The sequence below is a fragment of the Misgurnus anguillicaudatus genome, chromosome 9 (genome assembly GCF_027580225.2).
Source record: "Misgurnus anguillicaudatus chromosome 9, ASM2758022v2, whole genome shotgun sequence".
In the NCBI taxonomy this organism is placed as follows: Eukaryota; Metazoa; Chordata; class Actinopteri; order Cypriniformes; family Cobitidae; genus Misgurnus; species Misgurnus anguillicaudatus.
Window position 1 is genome coordinate 9,318,323 of NC_073345.2, and position 25,106 is coordinate 9,343,428.

Here is a 25,106-nt window from a genome sequence, read left to right on the forward strand (position 1 = left end):
GTGCCGCATCTAATGCTGCGTTCACACCAGCCGCGGTAGAGGCGTCAAGCACGAGTAATTTCAATGTTAAGTCAATGTGAAGATGCGTTGACACGCGTCTGGAGGTCTGGAAATCGGTAGATGCGATTTCACCTCTTTCATGCGAATGGCACGAATTGCGTTGCCGCGGGAAACATGCGAGTTGAAAAATTTGAACTTTGGTTAACGCGGCGCGTTTTTCTGCCAATCAGGAGCTTGCTCTAGTAGTGATGTGATTACAGGAAGTGAGCGGAGTCGCAAAAGCCCCTCCCATGAAGCGAATTTCCGTGCGAATGTCTCGATGACTATAATTTCATGAGCGCAAAGCGAGTTAACAAAAAATGTTCAAGCAGCAAACTAGATGCGGTAGACGCGAATTTGACATCTCAAACATGGCTAGTGGGAACCTACGGTAAGCGCTCACCTGTTAACACGAGTTTCGTTTCAACGCGGTTGTTGTTGTTTTTTGAGTGCGCTTGCCGCACGTCTAGATAAAATCTATTTTATGCAAAACTCATCTCAGTTTATTGGATAAAAGTAAGTTTCGTATGAATATGATGTTTTTCAAGTTAAACTAAATGTTGAAAATCCATATATATTTTTTGACACAAGTTAGGCCTACCTAATACGTTATTTGACAATATAAATTATCTAAATACTAATATTATGATAAAGATTTTATTTTTTCACCTGCTTTCCTTGCATACTTGATAAATCTTGCTTGTGTATTGTATATCAGTGGTTTCCAAGCTTTTTCGACCAACAGGTAATCTCAAGACACACCATTTATAGAGAAAATAGAAATATAGGAAAAAACTCAAACACAACTGTTCCCTTTTAATAGTTTTTGAATAAGTTTAACTGACTAATAATAAAATACATTATGGTAGGGCTGCATGGCAAAAATCATAATTGTCTAGACTACTGTATTTGCTTTGAATTGTAAATTATATATTTGAAAAATACAATGAATTGCAAGGCTTCAGAGAACAGTGCACTATTGCATACTTGCATACTACTGAGGATTTAATGATATTATTTATAGTCTGTCATGAACTAAAGTGGGCCGGTCTAAGGCATCAAACTCCATGGCTGAAAATGAATCCCACTCCAGCCCTGTGGTAGGTACCGGTCGTAGAGGCACGGTACCCAACCCTATTTTGGACACTGTATGAGTTTAGGGTTTGTATCTCTGCTTTAACTGTGCAAAATCTTCACGAGGGGAGAATATCTGACAAGTCAGAAATTCATCCGACCGTCCAATTGCCGGTAGGGTGAGGTAATTCGCATTTTGTTTCCTCATGTACACTGCACGACAAACAACACGCGATAAAACTGAAATTCGCCCCCGACTAAAAAAGTTGCACGTCTCAGAAATGGCTCAAATTTGGACTGTAAATCGCGGTGTATGGCCAGCTTTAGTAAGACATATAAAATGTGCAGAACATTAACTGATGCTTTGGGCTCAGGAGTGCAAATGAACAAATGGAGGTTGCAAAACCAATTCCTGTTATTCCTCAGCTCTATGATACATTTAATGAATTGGAATGAACACACCTTTCAGAGCAGTGTGACATAGTTTCCCCAAAAGCTAAAGACCAGACAAACCTGAATGTTCACTGGATGTATTTGGGTGTTGAGTGAGGGGGTGTTGAGGTCTCTTCTATGAAACCTGATCTAGAAATGCACTTAGGGCTGCGCAAAATAAACTGCATATGATTGGTATGCTCATCTCGTCAGTAACCCCATTTCTTGATTAGTATAAATGGCAATCACCTGCTTTTAGATGGAGCGGCATTTGCCACACATGTATCCATCTTGCAACCCTAAAATTCAGTGACGACTTATATATAAGTGCAGAAAGCAGGTTTATTATTTTATAGTTCATTTGAAAGGTATTCACTGGGTACTGGCACCAATAATAATATAAAATGGATGGTGTAAACACAGTAACTGTGGGAAATGAAGAGTCAAGAGAAATGAATGTGGAGTCAAAGTGGAGTTCAAAGATATGTGATTACTACAGAAGAAAACTTTGTAGACTTTTACCAGTGAATCATAAAGAAGAGATTGTAGAGCTGCTGAAACTGACTGGACCTGTGGTAAGTCTCCTTCAAATAGTTATGAATGTTAGATTTGTGTTTTATTAACACAACTGTTTAATCAAACCAATAAATTGAGTACAATTTGAACAATAGTTTTCTAATAAATGTAAGTGTTCAGTTCAAATCAACATCATAGAAGGGCTGTGCGATTCATCCTTTTTTATATTTTTATTTTACATTTTTGATTCAAACAATAAAAAAACCAAGATATTCGAGTTAAAACAATTATTATGCGATTAAAATATAAATTGTTTGCTGCTGGACCAATGTGTTTGTAAGACACTTCAAAGGCACCACTGCTTTGACACGTGTAGCCTATTGGAACACTTTCTTAATAAAAAGTTAAATAAATGCATGTTATCAAAGTCACTTAGTAAATGTGTTAAATAATCATGATAACGAGTGTACCAAAATAATCGTGATTATAATTTTGCCCATAATCGAACAGCCCTGCATCATAGGCTGTGTTGCGTTATAATGATGTTTTTTCTCTTTGTGTATAGTTAATATCTCAGCTGATGGTCTTTCTGATCAGTTTCATCAGTACTGTGTTCTGTGGACACTTGGGGAAAACTGAACTCGCTGCTGTTGCTCTTGCTATTGCTGTGAGTTCAAGTTTATGTATATCCAGTACAGAGACACACATATTTACCAAAACACCAGTTTGCATTTGCAACTATCTTTTTTCACAGGTTATTAATGTGACTGGGATCTCTATTGGTTCTGGTTTAGCATCTGCGTGTGATACACTGATCTCACAGGTATGAGAGAGAATATTGAGTTACTGTTTTATGTTAATGCTGTTTCTTCTCGCATAGATGTGAAGGTGCAGTTGTAATTGATCTCTCTTTTCTCATTGCAGACGTTTGGCAGTACACTGTAAAATGTAATAAGTTGAGTTTACTTAAAAAAGTGAGGAAACTGATTGCCTCATAATTTTAAGTAAGTTAGTGTATTGCTTTTAAGTTGGCAAAACTTTATATTATTTGTAGCCTAAACTTATTCAACAAGTACACTCTAAAAAATGCTGGGTTGTTTCTGTAAACACATTGTTGGGTTGTTTATGCTGGGTCAAAATTCTGGGTTGTTTGGAGTACTTTAAACACACTGTTGGGTTGCTCATGCTGGGTCAAATGAAATGTAGTGGGTAATTTACAAATGAACACATGGTTGGGTAAATTTGACCCAGCAAATGGTTTATTTTCCTTTCATTGGCTGGCCGTTTCTCAAGGCAGCCTTCACAATGTTCAAAATATTATCATTTAAATATTACCAAATGTAGTTTTAAGAGTTTTTTAGGCGACAATGTATGTGTGTAAAGTTCAAAACTTCGATCGGTTTTTGAAGATAGCGTATATTTAAAAATGTGCTCCAACGATGTCGAAGCTTCGAGATTCAGGCAATCACTGGGCGCTCTGCGCTGATGTACCCGCCCAACACAGCCTCACCTCGGCACGTCATTCTGGAAATCACCGCTGGCTGTAATGTCTCTGTAGTGTTTAGAACGGCGGATTTATTTCATTTCGGGTCTCATAAATCTATTATTTGTTCCTTGCCAAGTCCGAATTAAGTTACGTTACTGTAAGGATGCAAGTTCTGCCATTTTTTGTCGAACTTTCTGGAGGACTTCATTTCCTCTGAAGCGAGGTGCACGCCACTCAAAGCGGGCAGTATTTTATGGTAAGTTCATGTCAATTTTTATATTATAAATGTTGTAGTTGTGGTAGGGGCAAGCTCATTGCTATTTTCATTCGCTTTTCCACAGATATGGGGGTAACGTTATTGTATGTAGGCTATGTTTGATAAAGTGCGTTTCATATTTAATCCAGAACGAGGATCGTAAGTGGTTTCGGAAGCGCGTTGTCACAGTAACACAATTTCAGCGTAGTAGTGCGCTTAGCTATGTGGTGTGAACTAAGGTAATTTATTTTTTATATAAATTGCTTGTTATCAGACATAATCTACTCTCAGTTGACTATTTTGTCAATAATTATATGCGAAGTCTACCGGAAGTTTAAAAGTAGTTCGGATCACAAAAGCCTGTTTATGGCCGTTTCTGCCTGCAGCCTTCGGAGGCCGCATTTGTTAGTGTTTGGAGTCGTATTTGTAAGCTGCATACGTCATTATGACTGTCTTATTATAAAGTTGACTATTATTAACTGTAAACTGTTGTAATATGCTTATGACTTGCGAACGTAATGCTCAGTTAACTTAAATAAACAAGGCTTGATGACGTATACAGCCTGCATATGGGACCTCCGCAGGCTGCAACCTTCGGATTGAGAAACGGCATGTATGTTGTTGCTGAAACGAAACCATCCCGTTAGCACACTTGTAATTCCGGTCCGGAGGTAAACATAATATTCACTACAGTTGTGTGCGGAAAGTATGTTGGCACATCTTATAGTTGTCAGAGGAAGCGATGGGGGCACGTTTAATGACAGTGTCTTCTGTTTCTGTCAAAGCCAGGATCATTTTGAAAAACAAACACCTGGTTGGGTTATTTTGACCCAGCAATTGGTTTATTAATTGCCGCACTTTCTGGATTCTTCGCTTCTGACTGGATCACGCTACTCGGACCAGGCGGTATTTCATGGTGAGTTAATGTGAATTTTTACTTATTTTTGTAAGAAGTTGTCGTAGGACAAAGCATATTTCATTGTTCAGAATACATGCTTTGATGTGGGGGAGTGGGGTTAATGTTTTTTATTCTGTGCCAACAGTTGTTATGAGAAACATGCCTCATCGTTAAGTCGTAGTCGAGCTATATCTGCATTCTTTTGAAATATTCAGTAAGTTATACGTTGTAAATTAATCACTAAAATCGTATTCATCTATGAATAATTTAAAATTCGAAAGGGGGATTCGTGTTTCATATTAAATCTAGACGGAGCGCTGTAAATTACCCCTTGCCGTCACACGTTAAATCCTGAGGTAAATTAACAGTCAGAAATATACACTGACGTTCATGTTCACCATAGTTTTGTTTTGTATTTAGTTACAAGGCGAAAACACGTTTCGTATTAAATCCACAAGTATAGCTACTTATTTTAAATCGGGCGGGAAACTAGGCTCAATAATAGTGAGTTGTGTGTGGAAAGTATTAGGGGAGTTTGATTGACAGGTGCCTGACCAATCATAACACTGATATTATTTGCCCCCGTTGCAATTCGCCATTTTGGCCGACAATCAAACCACAAAGTAGAGTTACACCGACTGCACGCTGAAGTATGTGATTTTAAAGGGACACTCCACTTCAACCAAAAATTCAACCTAAATGGGCGTGGACGCTGTGAGAAGAAAGGTGATGAGTGGGCAGGGCAACTGATATAGTGTAACAAATATTAAGATTAACTAGGAATAGCAGTAGGCCTATTACAAAAATAATTAAACTGAATATAATATTTTATTTAAACAAAGGTCAAGTAAAACTGTTATAGTTGAAATAAGAGCGTGTTTGAAGATAAGGAAAAGTCCTCAGGACATATCAAAGTCAACCTGCCTCCCGAAGCTTTCCTGAGCAAATTCAGTTGATGGTGAGTCTAGCCCTGACAGCATCGCTGGGAAAATCATCCAACGTATTTACAGAGTGTGCGTAATGGCGCAGTCACATTTACTTTACTATACAGAACCGTATCCATGTGTGATCCTGAGCCCACTACTACAGCCCGTGACGTTTATGCAATATGGAGTTTAAACCCGGAAGACAAAAATATCACAAAAAAAGCTAAAAATTAACTAGTTTTGACCTAATGTTCAAAATTAACAGATACTAACATTGTCTTCTATGATGTGCAACACAACTAACTCTTTAAACATCTAAAAAAGTGTTGGTTAGTGTTTCATGATGCTTTAAACATTTGATTCTTACCGTTTTGAAATCGATTCAGACGATCTCCGAGTCTGGCGCTACCACTTTTAGCATAGCTTGGCACAATTCATTGAATCTGATTAAACCATTTAGCATCGCGCTCAAAAATAAAAATAAGCAGAGTTTAAATATTTTTCCTATTTAAATACTTGACTCGTCTCTAGTTACATCGTGTACTAAGACTGACGGAAAATTTAAAGTTGCTATTTTCTAGGCAGATGGCTAGGAACTATACTCTCATTCTGGAGTAATATTCAAAGAATTTGCTGCCGTAACATGGCTGCATGTTTGCAATGATATAACGCAGTGCCCGAAAATAGTCCCCTGCTATTGAAAGATACTATAGGGACTATTTTCGGCTGCTGTGTAATATCATTGCGCCTCCTGCAGCCACGTTACGGCAACAAAGTCCTTGATTATTACGCCAGTATGAGAGTATAGTTCCTATCCTATTCAATGGATTATGCTAAGCTAAAAGTGGTAGCGCCGGAGACCGGCTGCTGAATTCCAAAACATTAAGAATCGAATGTTTAACTCCAGGGGAGCTGGGAAATTAGCATATTTTCAAAAAAAGTGGAGTGTCGCTTTAAATATTCTTTCTTGATTTTTGTTCAATCCACCAACAGAGTTCAGTAGAATCCACTGAATTGACCCCAACAGATCATATCACCATGACAGTGGAACTTTTTTCAGCCTTTGTAAGTATCGACTTTATTTGTATTGGATATTAACTGAATAAAATTTCAGTTCTAATGGACCTAAAAAGACATTGATGATTGTTCTGTTTTTATAGGCAGTTTGTCAGATTTTGGAAAGCACCCCTGAGAGGAAATCCGTATTAAACCGTTAAAGTGCAAGCAATTACCAACAAGCAGAGGAGGCTACTTGTGAGACTCCTTGCATCCCATCTGCTGGAAACCAATGGTGAAACCTGAGTAAGCTACATTTAAATAAGCCTGCAAACATATAGTAGCAAGCAAATGCTTAGAAAACATAAATGACCATTCTCTTTTTTTATAGCGAGTCTTATAGGGGCGTACACACCAAACGCAAATTCAAAGATTTGCGCAAGTAAATTACATACAAAGTCAATGCAAGACACAAACTTGCGCTGGGTGATGCAAATGACGCGAATAGGGCGGTGTGATTGCCGCAAACAAGTGCTATTTGTTTCAAACTTATCTGCCACAATATATTCAACTCAAGTGGAAAATGCGCAGGACACAAAGTTAAATCTTGTAAGTAATCGTGAGTAAAGAGCTAGGAGCGCAATGCTTCAACTGTGGTGTGTACGCAACATTAGTGTTTGAACATGAAAATACCAACATTATTTTTAAGTAAATTCTAAGTAAGATCACACAGGCTTCTGCAATAGCTTACCATATTGCATAAGTTCTTCATCAACTGCTGTTGTCTACATAACAGGCCATCATCAGACACTAAGAAGGCATGTGACAAGGCATTGGTGTATGAATTTCCTTGCCTGAAGGATATACAGGTAAAACTGAAACTTAATATTTACGCTTACACTTTTGGCACGGTTTTTGCGCTGAAATACTGCCAAAAGCATTGCAGGTCTGCAAACAGTGCCGTGCAATCAAACACAGTTTCATGAGCGGCAAATACGAATTAATCACGCATAATCTGTTTCTTTTTGTAAAATAAACCAGTTTTAAGTTTTATGTGTAAGTGACTTGTTGCGTACAGAGGGCAAAACAGTTTTCTCAAAAAACTAGGGGTAGGAATCGATTGGACCCTCATGAATCAATTCAGAATCGATTCTTAGGATCCTGTTTCGATTCAGAATCGATCCTTGACATACTAATTTGCATATCTGTGACGTCATTCCATCACATTTGCTCTCAAAGCCAGGTTAATGTTTGTGCTTTTGCTACTAGTCTCTGAACTGTCATATATGTTTATAAGAATGAAATTATTTATCCCTTAGTTGCATTAAAGTACAGTATATGTCCTGTTTCTTATGTAAGACATTAAAACCAGTAAAAATAGTAATTAAACGTGACATATTAATTCTATATGTTAACAGGCATTAACTTCCACGAACTGAGTTACGTTAGGCGTCTAATCATCATCATTATTCACAGTGATTGGCAGTATTACTGTATTTATATAATGCAGCGCACCCCGCGACTGAATAACAAACTATGTGCATATTTTTATGTTGGCCACGCTTCAGACAAGCCTTCCCGTCAAGCTTTGACCCTTTCGCCCCGTGTGAATGCACCTTTATTGTTTCTCTTTTCTTTGTTATTTACAGCAAACCATTTAAATGTTATTGAAACACTGTATTTGCTCAAAATTATTTAGCTGCTAAAGGGGAAACAGCACTGAAGATGCCAACTCTGCTAGCTCCATCCATTTACAGGGGAGGAGGAGAAGTCTTCAGACCTACCACTGTGGAGGCCCAGAGGTCCTTTATTGACATGCAACCTGTAAGTTTTTGCTTTAGTGTTTCTACTTTGAAAAGGGTGAATGTTAGGGCTGTAACAATAAATCACGTGTCCTTTTAAAAAGACCTGTCTAAAATCGATTCTGAATCGCAAGGCTGCGATTCTGTGTTTCATGTGCAGCTTGTGCGTGTACTATGGGGTTTTGGTCAGTAGGAAGTCCTCATCAATCTAAAATCATTTTGAGTCGGAGTCGTATATAACGTGCATTACAAAATTATTCAAAATATTCTTTATTATCATGAAAATACCTGAAACAATCTGAAGAACGGTGATATTCTTTAGACATTTCCTGGAATAGGGTTTGTAATGCTACTTCTTCTTTGGCACAATTGGAGTTTCTGCATGAGAGCGCCCTCTGGCTTTGGATGTGGCGGCATTTTACCGTAATTCATTCAAATTCATTCATTAAGAAATCGCGCATTTGCACGATTTATCGTTACAGTCCGTGGATGTTTGTAGTTATTGATATGTTTCGCATAATAGCCTGTAGGGGTGGCACGGTTCACAAAACCCTCGGTTCGGTTCGTATCACGGTTTTATGGTCACGGTTCTCGGTTCTGTACGGTTCTTGTTGTTTTTTTTTTTCTTTTAATTTTTTAACACTCCAGAAATGTATTATCTTATTAATGTATTAATTATCCATAATTTAGAATGCAGTATTAAAAAAGTTATATCATTTAATCATGCACAAACTGAATTTGACTTAGCACATTATTGGGACCATCTCTGAGGAAAGCCAGGTGAGATTTTTATACAGCAAGAGGGAAGACATAGATGATTTCAACATGCTTTTCATTTATTTGGCAAAAAAATAGAATGTGTATTGCCATCTACATGAACTTATGTGCCTTTTTAGCACACAAAGATAACTTGCATTTATAAAAATGCCTACTTCAGTGTAGCTCTAAGATTTATCACCGAGAGGCTGCTTAAATACTGCAGAGTATATGTGGACGAGAGAGAAACATAAGTTTTACACCTGTAATATTTAAATCTGTCTCTTTTGTCCACTTTTGACCAATTCTGTCCTGATTACTTTGAGGGGCAATTTATGAAATAAGATCGCGCAACTTTCAAAAGCTAGCAAAATGAAACGCGGAAATCAGCCGCTTTCGTTTTATCAATGATAACGAAATCATTATCAATGTGGCTGTTCGAACACATTCAGCCCATAGACTGCAGTTCTATCTATTGTTTTATTTCCGCTGTCATCATAGGTAACATGAAATAAAAACTGTTTCCACACACCAAACTTATACGATGCTGGCGCATCCTCCAACCCCGGGCAGACTTCCTTAGTTCCCACTTGCCATTTCTAAACGTAACATGACCTGCAGCACTCACTCTCCACACCAGTCACCTCTTCTTTCGCGCGATTCGCGAAAGGGAAACGTGCTATCTGAGGTCACATACAGAGCCGAGGCTACATACATTTCGCATGCCATGAACCGTCGAACCCTGCGGCGCACACACGCTCCGAACCGAGACAAGCGAACCGAACAGTTCAGATTTTTTTCATGAACCGTGCCACCCCTAAAATGATAATAAATCCATGATTTACTCACCCTCAAGCCATCCAAGATGCATATATCTATTTATCGGATGATCACATTTTTATTTTTTATTTTTAGAAAATGTTCTAGCTTTGAGGGTGTACGCACTTTGCAGTCTTTGCTGATGCTCTGTGCCTCCGCATTTGTCTTACGTCACAAATAAAAGTGCGTAGACTACGCTAATACTCTCTCCTGAATGCAGAGGCGTGGTGTTACCAGAAGCTATATATCTTAGTTTGTAAAGTTTTAAATATGGATATTTCTATCACAAAACCGCATGGATTACCCTCAGAAGGCCTTTGTTTATCCTCATGGAGCCGGATGGATTACTTTTGTAAAGGATGGATGCACAATCTTTATGCTTGAGGTGTTTTAACTAAAATCTTTTAATTGTCTTCTAATTATAGTTTCACTGTAATATTAAGATAATATTACATGTATTGTGATTATATTAATAATCCATAATATCATAATATGAGCAGTGAAATATACTACTTAAAGGGATACTTCACCGATTTAGCATTCAGCTTTGTATCTGTAGAAACCCGGCAGTATTACTGAATGACCATGTTTCCCTCCATCATTTCCCCCTGAGAGGAGAGATATCTGCATTTTGGTTCTGCAAAAAAGTCCTCCGATGATGCAAAAATCGTCATATTACATCATCGGAGGACTTTTTTGCAGAACCAAAATGCAGATATCTCTCCTCTCAGGGGGAAATGAGGGAGGGAAACATGGTCATTCAGTAATACTGCCGGGTTTCTACAGATACAAAGCTGAATGCTAAATCGGTGAAGTATCCCTTTAATTACTAGAACTATTTTAATAAAAAAGTTTGAATGAATGTTTGCAGTTATTTTATTTGTATTTTTTGATACTTTCACAAAAATGCTTGACTTAAATCATCACTAAGTTGTGGTGTGTACTCAACAGGTGGGGACCAACATGGTGGAATATCTGCAAAATCAGAGATGTTGCACGTTTTGTGACTTGGGGACGAGCCAAGAAGGACCTGCCAGACCTTTGCCATTGTTGGAGGCAATGCCTCTGAGACAAACTCTTTGGTGAAGGATGTTGATAAGTTTTTTTTTGTCTTTGATTTTAACTACACAAAGCAATAGGTGTGTTCGACTTCATGCAGCGCTGCGCAGACCGATTGGCAGGTGACTTGAAGCAGTGCATTTTGGTTAGTACTTTTGTCCGACTTCAGCTGGCGCTGCAGGCACGTGACTGTGTCATATGGTTTTTAAGTACCGCGAGAGCGTTTCGAGAGTAGCCAGCTGGCTCAGCCGGTGCAGCTTCTCCAGAGCGGCTGCCCGGAGTTGTGATGACGTAACAGCTTTACTTGATTGGTCGCTTCATTGATGACAACGATCACGTGCGTTTCAAGTTTAATCCAACCTTTAGTTTCACTAATAAACATTATAAATTCATGTTTTAAAACAGGAAAAAAACACTTTAATATCCTAAAATATGTTATATTGTGTCGTGTAATAAAATAAAAATGAAAATAACAAACTCTATTGGTATTTTAATAATATAGGCTTGTTTCCCGTTATTTTCGGGTATACAGTTTAAGCAGCAATTAAAATATTCGATATAAAATGTTTCTGGTTGCAACTTTTTATCAAAAGGTTTGTTTTTATCAAATTCAGCATCTAATTCACTTAATTTGCGATTATAAACAAGGAAACACGGCGCACACGTCACTACGGCAAGCAGCAGGTGTCCGGCTTGACGGCTCCGTCTTCAGTTCCTCCCTCGACTGCAAGCGGCAAACCTCGTCGATCGGTCTGCGCAGCGCCGGATGATCTCGAACACACCTATTGTCTTCCCACCTGGGAGTTTCACCAGGATGCCATTTATCAGATTGATGGACATGAGTCCTCCTCTGTTAACATTTTGAGGACAACATTTAATCACTAATAATTAACTATTTCAGTGCTATGTTTGAAAGATTCGCCCACAATGCAATGCCAACAGGAGTTTACTTACAGGCTGTGAGGTCAAGTGGGAGGAATTATGATAATTTCGGTCTTGTCTACGTCACCAATCCCAGGAAGTAAACTGTTGCCTACAATCTGTGTTTGTTGTAGTCCAAGAAAAGAGATCACTCGCATTATCGTTTACTTTGGGGTTTGTACCTTTTGCATATCGTTAACATGAATTAATACACAATTACACACCAAAGGAAATGTAAAAATGTGAATCGGACCATAGCTGCTCTTTAAAAAAAAAATTTGTTTCAGGGCTTCTTGTTTTTAATAACATTTTGATGAATGAAAATGTAAAGTAAATGAATTGCTAATCATCATAGTTTAAATATTAAGAGTTATAAAGTCCGTGGGGATTGTTTGATGTCATAATGGGGTTGTAACTTTTGTATTATACAAATATACAAAAATGTAATTAAAACATTGTATTAAATGTAAAAAAAAATTAAATGCAATTTAAATCACATTAACAGGGGCCTCTCAGTTTTGTTTTACAGGGGGTATTTGTTACATTTATTTTATATCTAACAATTTGTCACATTGGAATTTTAAGGTTCAATCTGACATTTTTGTCAAAATTCAGTTATTCACATATTTTTAATCTGTAACAATTTATTTACATTATGTGAAGTTATGTACATTTTTGGGATGTTTTTTAGAAAACAAAAAGGTTCTTTCCAGTAAAACAAATGGAATGAGACAGCAAGAGTGTTAATTTTACCCACTGGTTGTGTCAAATTAAATAACCCAGCACTTGAGTAACATTTAACCCAGCAAGAGTGTTAATTGTACCCACTGGTTGGGTCAAATTAAATAACCCAGCACTTGAGTAACATTTAACCCAGCAAGAGTGTTAATTGTACCCAAATGGTTGGGTCAAATGAACAACCCAGAATTCTGGGTTAAATGGTCTAACCCAGCAGTTGGGTCAAGCCAACCCAGCGCGTGTTCTGTCCAATAGTGACCCAGCAGTTGGGTTATGGTTGGGTTGTTTTTTAACCCAGCAGTTTTTAGAGTGTAAGGTAGAGTATTGATTTTAAGTTGTCAAAACTTAACAGTACAAGTAGACTCAACTTATTAATCAAGTAAAGTTAAGTACTCTTTACTTGGAATCATTGGTTGAGATGGCTTCTTTTTATTGTTCACTTTGCTTGTAAAAATAAGGAAACTGATTGCCTTACATTTGTAAGTAAGCTGAACTAACAAAAATGAGTAAAGCCAAAAAGCAACAAAATGAGGTTAAAACATTTATTTTAAACATGTTAACAGTGTACAAAGTAAAACATTTACACACACACACACACACACACACACACACACACACACACACACACACACACACACACACACGCACACACACACACACACACACACACACACACACACACCCGAAAGGGGTTTGTGTTCAGTCACCCATCAATCTGGATACCCAAAATGCAACAATAGACCTAAGACAGTCTTGTTTCTGTTATTACAAACACAATGAACACACCTTGACAAACAAATTCAAAACTAGTTTTTTTTTAGTGACTGCAGTTTTGGTTTTGTATCCAGGTTGTCATGTGACTGATAAAAAAATCACAAATTGCATCAACAGACCTACAGTAACAATCTTGTTTCTGCCATCAGAAACACGCAAAATACAGCTTAACTAAAACATCAAAGTTTTGCAGCAATTAAAGTTGAGTTTTTCTGGAACTTGTATCCAGGTTGACGAAAAATAAAAACCCCAAAATGCAACAGATCTACAGTAACACGGACTTGTTTCACACAAAACACACTACTTCACATTAGTATGTTTTGTAGTGATGGCAGTTTTGACTTTAGTGATTTGTGCCCCAGGGAAAGAAAAACCCTGTGAATCAACTCAAAATAAGCTGTGAAGAGGTACTCCATATTTAAAACAACGATCAGTCCAAAAACTAAACACATGGCATGTGATACTTTCTCAAGTCCATCCATGGCTGTGACACCCTACCAAATAATTGCTGTAAACCATGTGGAGAAATGTCTGTCCTCCGGCACCAGACTGAGAATTCCTATTGATAGTTGAGGTGGGTCACCATCACAGTCCTAATAAGATAGAAACGCAATATTAATATACATTCTCATAATACAAATGCAAAGTGGATGTGTCATTTAAAAATTTAAACTGTTCAATGTGATGTTACTAGTTTTTGAAGTGACACTTAAATTTGTAACAGTGCTTCGGTTGGAATTGCCAATAATAATTTGGACCTTTCAGCAGAAGCTTCTTTCCTGGTGGTGCAAAAACATCATTGGAACATATTTAATTAATCATATCTTGTTAGAAAACTCTTCTATAGGTAAGGTATATTGTATAGGCAGCAGGTTGTTTTTCCAGAAATAATCCCCAACAGTTTGATCAGGACTCTGTGTCAAGCAGAGGGTCTTGTATCAAACTGAAGGGGCTTATTTCATGATAACAACCTGCTGTCTGTGCATTATCCCACTTGTTATGTGGCTATTTTACTCATAAGGTAAGCAACATTAAATATTTATTTTAACTATTTTATAAGCTTATTTTTAACAAATACAGGAAAACCTGTTTATTTTCAGTTTTAAGACAAGACGTTCAAATGTCACAAACACACTATTTGGTTTAATCATTTGTAACTATAACATCATATGTTATTAAAAGACATTTGATTTAATTTTGTGTATTATTAAACTGTACCTGTCAAATTTATTTCCAGCATACGGGTTACAGCGTGTTTAAGCGGTTCTAATCTGTTTTGAATACATCTGAATGTAGTCGAAAGTGGACAGCTCAAAACGGTTTACACACTGTTAACACCTGTATTAAGCTTTGTTCACTCATAATGCGATAAACCAAAACCCATAGTGTCATGTTGATGTATTTCGCTACTGTCAGGTATACATCTCAGACTGATCTTTGAATATTTGATGTTTTGCTTTCTTTATAATGAATTTGAATTGGTTATGTAATTGGCATAAAACCTTTACCTGGCAAATAAATTATGTTTTAATTTATTCACAGCATTTATCAGAAGTTATTGATTCTTTTAATTGACGGAATAACTCAATGGCGGGGAAAGAGTTCAAAACTACAATACAAATTTATCGCTAGAAATGCAACCAAAAGTGAAAATATTACTTTCAAATCAAATCAAATCAAATCAAATCAAAGTTTATTTATAGAGCACCTTTTTAAAACAGCAGGTGTTCACCAAAGTGCTGTACATACAGTATAAAATAAACAGAAAATTAAAAAGCATAAAATAAATATAAGATAAAAAATTAAAAACACAATAAAATAAAAATACAATAAAATATCCAATAAAGACAACAGTAATCAGTAATACACACTTTATTTACACTAAATGTGTGCTCAGTTGCTTTCTTGCCCACCATTTTATTTTATCGAACTCAACCAGGCTCAACCAATCCTGAGCATGCTCACGCATAGAATTGTGGGACAAAAGGATGTGCCTTGGTGCCTTTAATTATCTTCTATTTACACATTATTTCTTTAATAATGCTAATTAAATGCTAACACAAAAATTAGGACATCTCATATTGATTAAACGAGAAGAATACTAACCATGTTTGTTTTCAGGAAGTCTGTAGTGTCTTCCGCAAGAAGGATAGCAAGACCACGGAGAACTACCGTCCACCGAGCACTTGACATCAGTGATGTTCTGACGAATAATACATAAAACATTGGGATCAACAGTGAGAACAGATTACTTAAAAGTTAGCAAATGGACTTAAACTATTTAAAACAAACAAACAAAAATACTTACTATTAGATACTCTAAGAGCTTTTAAACTTTTCTCTCATTCAAAATCTTCAAAAACAATGTTTAGCAAGGGATGAGAACAATTCTTGCTTGAGGTTTTTGCTTGCGACTTGGTTGTACTCCACAGTAACGTTACTATATTAAAGAAGGATAACAAAAGAAACAACATATCAAGATTTAAAAAGTTTTGACATGCCCTAAATAAAATGTGTGTTAATTACCTGACTTTCCATGAAGGGTATGCGCTCTCTTCAAAGAAACAAGCTCCTGCTAAATAATAATAATATACAATTAACATAGTATATTGATTGATAGATACTAAAAAGCAATTGTAAAAACAACATTTTTAGCATTCACTCTATAAACTTAAAACTTTTTATACAGCACATCTCTTATTTAACATAACTTGGCATTTTAAGGTATGAAATTATTAATGTTTTTTCTCCAGAGGTGGGTAGAAACATGCTTACTGCATTACATTGACTTGAGTAACAATTTTGAAAGCACCATACTTTAAATGTGCTATTTTACCTTTTATAAGCAGTTCTAAGCATTTTCATGTAGTTTATTATTATAAACCACACCAACACGAATTATAAACTCACCACTTAAGTATGGAAAGAAATCAGACTCAATATTATTAACAAATACATGCACAGTTATCTGTGAACTGGATGCATGTTACAAATGTATTTTACTATCCACGAACAAATGTCTTTAGATTTGAATATGTGAAATTCAGAATTTGAATGAACGTGTATCGATTTGTACAAATGTTCAAATACACATGTTTTATTGTGTATTCAAATATCATAATTTGCGCGTGCAAAAAGGGAGATGTGCATTTGTGGATCAGGTGACACGCGTGCATTAATCCCGCTCTGTTCATTTGTATATTGAGACTTTCATTTCGCCGTTTAAAGCATTTTATGAGCCAAATACAAACAACTATCAATGAATGAACTAAAAAGATGTCTTTGATTTTGTGTCTGCGAATTTTAATATTTACGTGAATGTGCATCGATTTGTACAAACAGAGACATATTTGTAAATTCAGTTGCCATCTTTCGTATCATTATTTCACAATTTGTGCACGCAAAAAAGAGGATGCGCATTTGTGGATCAGGCGACGCGCGTGCACCAATCCTGTTCTGTTCATACGAGTCTTGAGACTTAAGTTGCGTGGTTTGCATTGAAAGATCCACGAGCACAGATGTGCTATGAAAACAGTCACCACTAGGTGTCAGTCTAACAGGGTTTCACACATGGCGGTGAATTCTGTTTTCTGTGTTTCCCTTTAGTCTGGTGTTTTTATAGCATTACGTTTATTATCTATATATATTAAATGTTTTAATGGCTTGGCTACTGAGATGTGTTTGTGTGTGCATGTATGTAATGTATCTTTATTGTCCTTTAATGGTAAGTCAATTATTTTTACAGTATAATTCACTTCATTTTAAAGAGTGGTGCTTTCATGTATTAAACTATACCATTTGTTGAATATTTCATAATTTTCCTATTTTCTGTTATTTATTTTTGCCTTGTGTATATATAGCCTACGCGTTTGTTCCACAATCATTGTGCCACATGCATAAACATTAATATGCCCCAGCCTGTTTACACATAAATAACACTTCACATCATGGGCCTGTGCCATACCCATGTATCTACTAAAAATGTCCACATAATAATTACCAAAACAATTTTATTAAAACAGGCCACAAATAATACCAAAATAGAAAACTGGGGAAAGTATGAAGTATTTGGTAAACTGTATTGTATAATACGTTAAATTGTTTTTTTTTTTGTATAGACCATTCAAATCTTTAGTCTTTGTAAATATATGGGAACGTGCCGTGGTGGAGGCGCTGCACTGGGGGGAAGGGAGCAGACTTTGGCGGAGCACCGGAAATCAGTTGCTTTGCTTAGGAATGCTGGTATCCCCAACGCCAAACAATGTATAATCTGATATAGGAGTCTAAATTTAATTAAGATCCTAAATCAGATTATACGTTATTTAAGGTTATGTGAATAATAGCCTATATTTAAGCACTTATAGAATATTGTATTAACAAAGTACTTATACACACTTTGAAGTGCTGAACTGCTGATCGGTTCATAAATTATGAACGAAAACATGATTTATAAACGTACATAATTAGTATGATATAAATTGTAAAAAGTCTGTTGCCTGTTGTTAAAAGCGCTCCTCAGGCTTCGTCTTTGGGTCGTCAGAGGGATTACTCGCCCGAATATTAACATTTACTAAATTTCCCATCGGCCCGTACCTGAGACTGATTGCGCGCGTCGCCTGTTCTTCATTTGGTGGACTTTATTTATTTCATTTAGATCTTCATTTAGATCTCACCAAACCTGTTCGGTGCGAAGTCTTGCTTTGCCATACGTTGCTGAGCGTTTCTTTGCCTATCTTTACTTGGATTTATATATCCCGACTGTTTATTGGATTAGTATAATCTAATAAAAATGTAATGTACTGTCACCCAGATCAGGAAAGGCAGTAAGGATCCTGATCTGAGTGACAGTACATTACACACACGGTAACGTTTTTTTATTAAGCTCCTAAATCAAATTACTGATTAAATTACAAATAATGTCACTGAACTAGTTTTGTAGCGGTGTCGGACTTTCCCTTGCGGTGATTTTGCGTGGCGCTGTATGCAATTTTACGGCCTTTATTTACTAAAAATATAATTTAAATCCAGAACAACGAGGTACACTAGAAGTTGGGTGCTATGCCTTAACCCTTATGAGAAGAAACATCATCAACACAAGCTACTACAGCTACATTTAAACAAAAATACATAAATAAATTAAAGAACATGGTTTAGGCTTGTTAAGTGCAAATTTTCAGAGCATCGGTATACAGAACACTGCGCTGTAAATGTACAAAACGAATGCAATACACAAGCACTGTATATTAAATTAGGCCATTTTCAATAATATATTAGTATTCTCATGAAATGCGTACAAATAACACGCAGTTTGATTATCGTGCAATGGGTTGGCAATACATAGGCTACATAAAATTACAATTTTGAGTGAACATGTTACGCAAGTCCTTCCCGTTCCCTCACGGCTCATCTATTCGTGTTTTTTAATAATTGGTTTCTCATTTGCCTCCCACCACTGTCTCTTGGGTTTGGGGTTAGAGTAAGTTTTTGTAAAATAAAATGATATCCAAACCCAATCGGCAATGGTTTAAAAAACAGACAAAAAAACAACGACACCAAACGATGCGCCATTTAAGTGAGCGGGAAGGACTGGCATATGCACGCAAGATGGAATTTGGCGTAGGCTATGTATTGCACGATAATCACACTGATTGCTATTCATACGCATTTGATGATAATAGGTTGATTAGATAAATTAATGTTTATCTATAAAGTATGAAAACGAATGAATCAGTATTTTGGCTAAATTAAGATGGATCATTTCAAGATCATTTTCAGTCATTTAGATTTTGTCATCATTTCAGAACAAGCTTATTCTATCTATAACAACTTACATTATATCATGTGTGTTTCTTGAATATATGTTGAAAATATATATAAAAAAGTACAAAATAAAATCGTTCAGCTTATGGGGAGTGAACAAAAAGACGTTAAAGTCTCTCCGCAAGGACGTGCTGAAACTGTCGAGTCGACAGATGATCATCATGCTTAAAATGTTTCACCCAGAAATTAATAATGAAAACTTGAATATCTAAATGCCCAGGTAAGAGTCAAGTGTTCAGTCAGTTCACTATAAAGAAAAAAGCCAACGACATTGGCTGCAGCTTCCTCATCCACGGGCGGATGTTGCAGATACACAAAGAAAAAACTATAAAGGTTTAAATGCTGGTAAAAAACGTCAATTATATTATGGCATTTTATATTTGTGTTGATCAGTTAAAGTTATTTTAATCTTTAATACTGCATCTGCAGACAATCTGCAGACGACGCTATCATTCTATTATCTCAGTTTCACTTTCTCACGCATTCACTGTAGCCAGGCCCGGATTAACACAGTGAAGTGCCCCCCCCAATATATTTTATTTATTTATTTATTATTTTAAACTAGTCATTCAGGGCTCCAGACTAACGTTTTTGTTATTAGGAGCAATGTAGCCACTGACTTAAAATTTTAGGAGCGCTAGCAGAAAATTTAGGGCACACCTTAAATAAGCCTACAATGCAATATTTTGACATTTTCCCAAAATAACTGCATTACTGAAAAATACTAAATAGACTTAACTATGCAGTTGCTGCACATGTCATCATTATGCACAATTAATGAAACTTTCAGAATAGGAAGTTATGAATCAAAGATTCATACAACCCCCTTAACTAGGCATAAGATAGGCTACATATAGGCTACAATAAGTTATATCTAGATAGCATACTTTAATGAGATGAGTGGCAGGGCAGCAGTTTACATGCTTGTATCCTTTACACGTTTCTCATCTTTTATCTAGTTTTCCTTGGGCACTGGTGTAGACCTTTTTTCTCGTCTATAATGTTTTTAGTGTTAATGTAGGCTAAAAGTTGTCCGGCTCTCTTTATCTCTCATCGCTGTAATGTTTAACTGGCGCGGTTCTGAGTGCGATGTGTTAACTTTACCAGGGCTGCGTAGATCCATCGGTAAAATCAACCGAGCGCATGGTGACATAAAACGATATACGCGATTACGCGTCATGCAATTGAGCGGTTAAAACCCGATCGTGCATTCCGTAGTGCCCGCACATGCTCGAGTACTTGTAAAAACGTTTTGGCCGCAGTCTGGAGACCTTGGTGACCCCCTATTGCCTGAGGCACTCGCCCAATATTGACAATCCAGCCCTGGCTGTAGCCTGTGATTTAACGAAATGACCTCTTACCAATTTATTTGGCCTTCATTATACATGTATGATGTGAAAAACAAGAAGGTCATAGCTAGTTTCATTAATTCAATGTAAAAAGCGCCGTGGTTGCATTCATGCGGTTGGCTTGTCAGTGCGGTAATACAGGATTGCGTTAATTAGTAGGTCCCAAGCAACTGATTTCAGGTGTTCTGTCAAAGTCTGTTCCCTTCCCTTTAGTGTAGCGTTTTTATCACGGTATGTTTTTATATATTTATAAAGACTAAAGATTTGAATGGTTTATACTAAAAAAAACCCAATAATTTAATGTATTCTATAATACAGTTTATTAAATATTTCATACTTTCCCCAGTTTTCTATTGTGGTATTTTTATAACCTGTTTTAATAAAATTGTTTTAACAATCACTATGTGGACATTCTCAATAAATACATAAATATAGCACAAACCCATGATGCGAAGTGCTATTTACACAGAAACAGGCTGGGTCATATTAATTTGTATGCATGTAACAAAATAATTGTAGAACAAACTCGTAGGCTATATATATAAGGTAAAAAGAAATAATAGAAAATAGGTAAATTATGAAATATTTTAATAAATGGTATAGTTTAATACATGAAAGTATTACTTTTTAAAATGTTTTAAATTGTAAAAATAATTGACTTACCATTAAAGGACAATAAAGATACATTACATACATGCACACAAACACATCTCAGTAGCCAAGCCATTAAAACATTTAATATATATAGATAATAAACGTAATGCTATAAAAACACCAGACTAAAGGGAAACACAGAAAACAGAATTCACCGCCATGTGTGAAACTCCGTTAGACTGACACCTAGTGTTGACTGTTTTCATAGCACATCTGTGCTCGTGGATCTTTCAATGCAAACCACGCAACTTAAGTCTCAAAACTCGTATGAACAGAACAGGATTAATGCACGCGCGTCGCCTGATCCACAAATGCGCATCCTCTTTTTGCGTGCACAAATTGTGAAATAATGATACGAAATATGGCAACTGAATTCACAAATATGTCTCTGTTTGTACAAATCGATGCACATTCACGTAAATATTAAAATTCGCAGACACAAAATCAAAGACATCTTTTTAGTTCATTCATTGATAGTTGTTTGTATTTGGCTCATAAAATGCTTTAAACGGCGAAATGAAAGTCTCAATATACAAATGAACAGAACGGGATTAATGCACGCGTGTCACCTGATCCACAAATGCACATCTCCCTTTTTGCACGCGCAAATTATGATATTTGAATACACAACAAAACATGTGTATTTGCACATCTGCACAAATCGATACACGTTCATTCAAATTCTGAATTTCACATATTCAAATCTAAAGACATTTGTTCGTGGATAGTAAATACATTTGTAACATGCATCCAGTTCACAGATAACTGTGCATGTATTTGTTAATAATATTGAGTCTGATTTCTTTCCATACTTAAGCAGTTTTTCCATTGCATACTTTTACTTTTACTCAAGCAGTTATTACTATAAGGCTTAACTTTAACTAACTTTTTATATAATTAAATTTTTACTCAATCTACCTCTGCATATTAGTTACTTATGTCTGTTGAACGAAAATGTTTATCTTTAAACATACATGATTAGCAGATGTTGGATTGCTAATTGTGATCAAATAGCATGCATCAGTTTTATTATTACCGACAAAATATTACTGTTTACAAACTGTGATTGTAATATTGCGATAAAAATGTAGCAATATAAAAATAAAAATGATATATAAGCACAAACTTACCTCCTCATGCTCTCATCCGACCATGTGCTGTTGTCGTCTTCTTCAGTTAACCACTCAGTTAAGCCACCACTTACTCCTTGGGAGCATTACTGCCACCTACTGTGCAGTCATCCTTTTTGAAAATACTTGAAATTTTAAGTTGAGCTAAATTAATCTTTTAAGTTTAATCAAGTTGACTTGAGTTTGCATAGAAAAAAGTTGAGATTACTTAGTTAAACTAAGTAAGGTTAACAAACTTAATTAAATAAGTTAAGTTTACTTAATCTTTTTAGTAAGCTCAGCTATTACATTTTACAGTGTAATAATCTAAAGCGGGTTGGTGTGATACTACAGAGAGGGATTCTCATCCTTCTTTTGGCCTGTTTCCCCTGCTGGGCTCTGTTCATAAATACAGAGTCAATACTACTGGCTGTCAAACAAAGTCCAAGAGTGGCCAGGTACAGTACAGTATGTCATGTTAAAGAAAGAGTTGTCATTCAATCACCATTAATCATCCTGATTACAGATGTTACAGATCTGACTTACTTTTCTCTGTTAAACATACATAAAGTATGTGTGAATTAGACTGAAACAAAGACTTGAAGGATAATGCAGTCAGGCCAAAACAGAAATATCATTTTTTTTAATACAAAGAGTCATATGTGTCTGGTCTTTGCTATCCCATAAAACCAAAAGATTTGACAAGCCATCAGATTTTGAGTTATTAAAGGTGCAGTGTGTAAATTTTAGGGGCATCTAGTGGTGAGGTTGTGAATTGCAACCAACGGCTCAGTCCACTGCTCACCTCTTGCTTTTGAAACGCATAGAGAAGCTACGGTAGCCGCCATCACAAACATGTCATCGTTGGAGACAATTTAGTAAAAAGTTTTTCTGTTAAGGGCTTCTGTAGAAACATGGCTGCACAAAATGGCGGCCTCCATATAAGGGGACCCTCGGTGTATGTAGATAAAACGTCTCATTCTAAGGCAATAAACACATAATGGTTCATTATACTAAGGTCCTTATACACCCCTGATAATATAGTTTTGTATATTATTTTGCATTTCTGTCAAGAGATCCTTCTAAAAATTACACACTGCACCTTTAAATAGAGAAATGCAGGCGAGACAATGTGAGCCAGATTTTTGTTTTTGGTCAAGAAGTGTTTTATTAAATATAGAACATATGCTTAATTTGAATTTGGCCGAGGTGGACACTGGACAGTAGTATTCCTTTAAGTAAATTTTTCAAGTATTCCTATTTTATCCGTATTTTTAAACATAGTACTTTCTTACTTTTACTTAAATAACGTTAAAGGAATATTCCATTTTCTTAAAAGAAAAATCCAGATATTTACTCACCACCATGTCATCCAAAATGTTGATGTCTTTCTTTGTTCAGTCGATAAGAAATTATGTTTTTTGAGGAAAACATTGCAAGATTTTTCTTATTTTAATGGACTTTAATAGACACCAACACTTAACACTTAACTCAACACGTAACAGTTTTTTTCAACAGAGTTTCAAAGGACTAAACGATCCCAAACAAGGCATAAGTGTCTTATCTAGCGAAACGATTGTCATTTTTGACAAGAAAAATAAAAAATATGCTCTTTTAAACTACAACTTTTCGTCTAGGTCCGGTCCAGCGCGACCTAATGTAAATGCGTAGTGATGTAGGGAGGTCACATGTTACATATATAAAACACACATTTACGGACCATTGTAAACAATAAACTGACACAAAGACATTAATTAGTATCAGTTGACATACAACAACGTAGGAACGGTCCTCTTTCAACACACTTGTTAACACTGGGGCAGAGTTTCGCGTTCGTCTTCTGTGACCTCTTGATGTCATGACGTATTGCGTGGGGTCACGCTGGCACATCACGACTGGATCTAGACGAGAAGTTGTTGTTTAGAGGTGTATATTTGTTGTTTTTCTTGTCAAAAGTGACACCCGTTTTGCTAGATAAGACCCTTGTGCCTCGTTTGGGGTCGTTTGTAGTCATTTGAAACTCCGTTGAAAAAAACTGTTAAGTGTTGAGTTAACCTCTTGAACCCTGAGGACCCTGTCCCGGGGCCAAAATTATTTATTTATCCGTATTTATCGTATTAATATAAAATATTCTTTTAATCTTTAATGGTCCGACATGGACCCCAGTAACACACATGAGATACTGAGTCTCTACTTTCTGCAGATATGCATCACTTTGACATATCTTTTACTGTAAGAAAGTTATTTACACTTAATTTACACTATCCCCCCCCCATATTTTTTGATATCATTTAATATTCACATATTTCATATTTTTTCAAATATGACAAACATGGGCAAGTCTTATATCAAATGAAAGCTCTCATTCTCAGGAATAAGGCTACCGCGTTATTTTTGTTCTATTATCAACACATATCCAACAATCGTTGAATGAATAATAAGGTAAAAAATGGTCTTTTGTAAATTTATGTGAAATTTGAGCGTGAGCTGCCTCAGATAGCACAGATAGCCACAAATGATACACCATCTTTTATCTTAGGGCCTACTCTAAACCAGGGCTGGACTGGGATAAAAAATTGGCCCTGGCATTTTGGCCCAGACCGGCCCACTACATAGGATCACAAATCTTTGTGCAACCTTGACTATAACTCCATATAATGATTAAGTAGAAAAGTATAAGAG

The 25,106-nt window shown here is 36.2% G+C and overlaps 1 protein-coding gene and 2 long non-coding RNA genes across 8 annotated transcripts in view; 2 read left to right on the forward strand and 1 right to left on the reverse strand.

Annotated features, from left to right (window-relative positions):
- Positions 1-1,785: 1,785 nt before the first annotated feature.
- LOC141349279 (multidrug and toxin extrusion protein 1-like) overlaps positions 1,786-25,106 on the forward strand; it is a 69,775-nt gene continuing 46,454 nt past the window's right edge. The window contains exons 1-3 of the mRNA XM_073871105.1: positions 1,786-2,120; positions 2,627-2,728; positions 2,816-2,884. Coding sequence (XP_073727206.1) covers positions 1,950-2,120; positions 2,627-2,728; positions 2,816-2,884 — 342 coding nt within the window. The 5' untranslated portion in view covers positions 1,786-1,949. The remainder of the gene's footprint in view (positions 2,121-2,626; positions 2,729-2,815; positions 2,885-25,106) is intronic.
- LOC129450353 (uncharacterized) lies at positions 3,149-12,668 on the forward strand. Of its 5 annotated transcripts, none has more exons than XR_012371030.1 (7): positions 3,149-3,803; positions 4,589-4,719; positions 6,621-6,692; positions 6,788-6,929; positions 7,420-7,492; positions 8,323-8,447; positions 10,952-12,668. It is a non-coding gene; the product is annotated as an uncharacterized lncRNA (long non-coding RNA). The 5 variants fall into 5 exon arrangements; XR_012371032.1 differs by lacking the exon at positions 3,149-3,803 and adding an exon at positions 3,841-4,042; XR_012371031.1 differs by lacking the exon at positions 3,149-3,803 and adding an exon at positions 4,331-4,474.
- LOC141366070 (uncharacterized) lies at positions 13,353-22,747 on the reverse strand. Of its 2 annotated transcripts, XR_012371035.1 has the most exons (4): positions 22,446-22,747; positions 16,019-16,067; positions 15,599-15,932; positions 13,353-14,085 (listed from the first exon to the last, which is right to left on the reverse strand). It is a non-coding gene; the product is annotated as an uncharacterized lncRNA (long non-coding RNA). The 2 variants fall into 2 exon arrangements; XR_012371034.1 differs by lacking the exon at positions 22,446-22,747 and having other exon boundaries at positions 13,356-14,085; positions 16,019-16,404.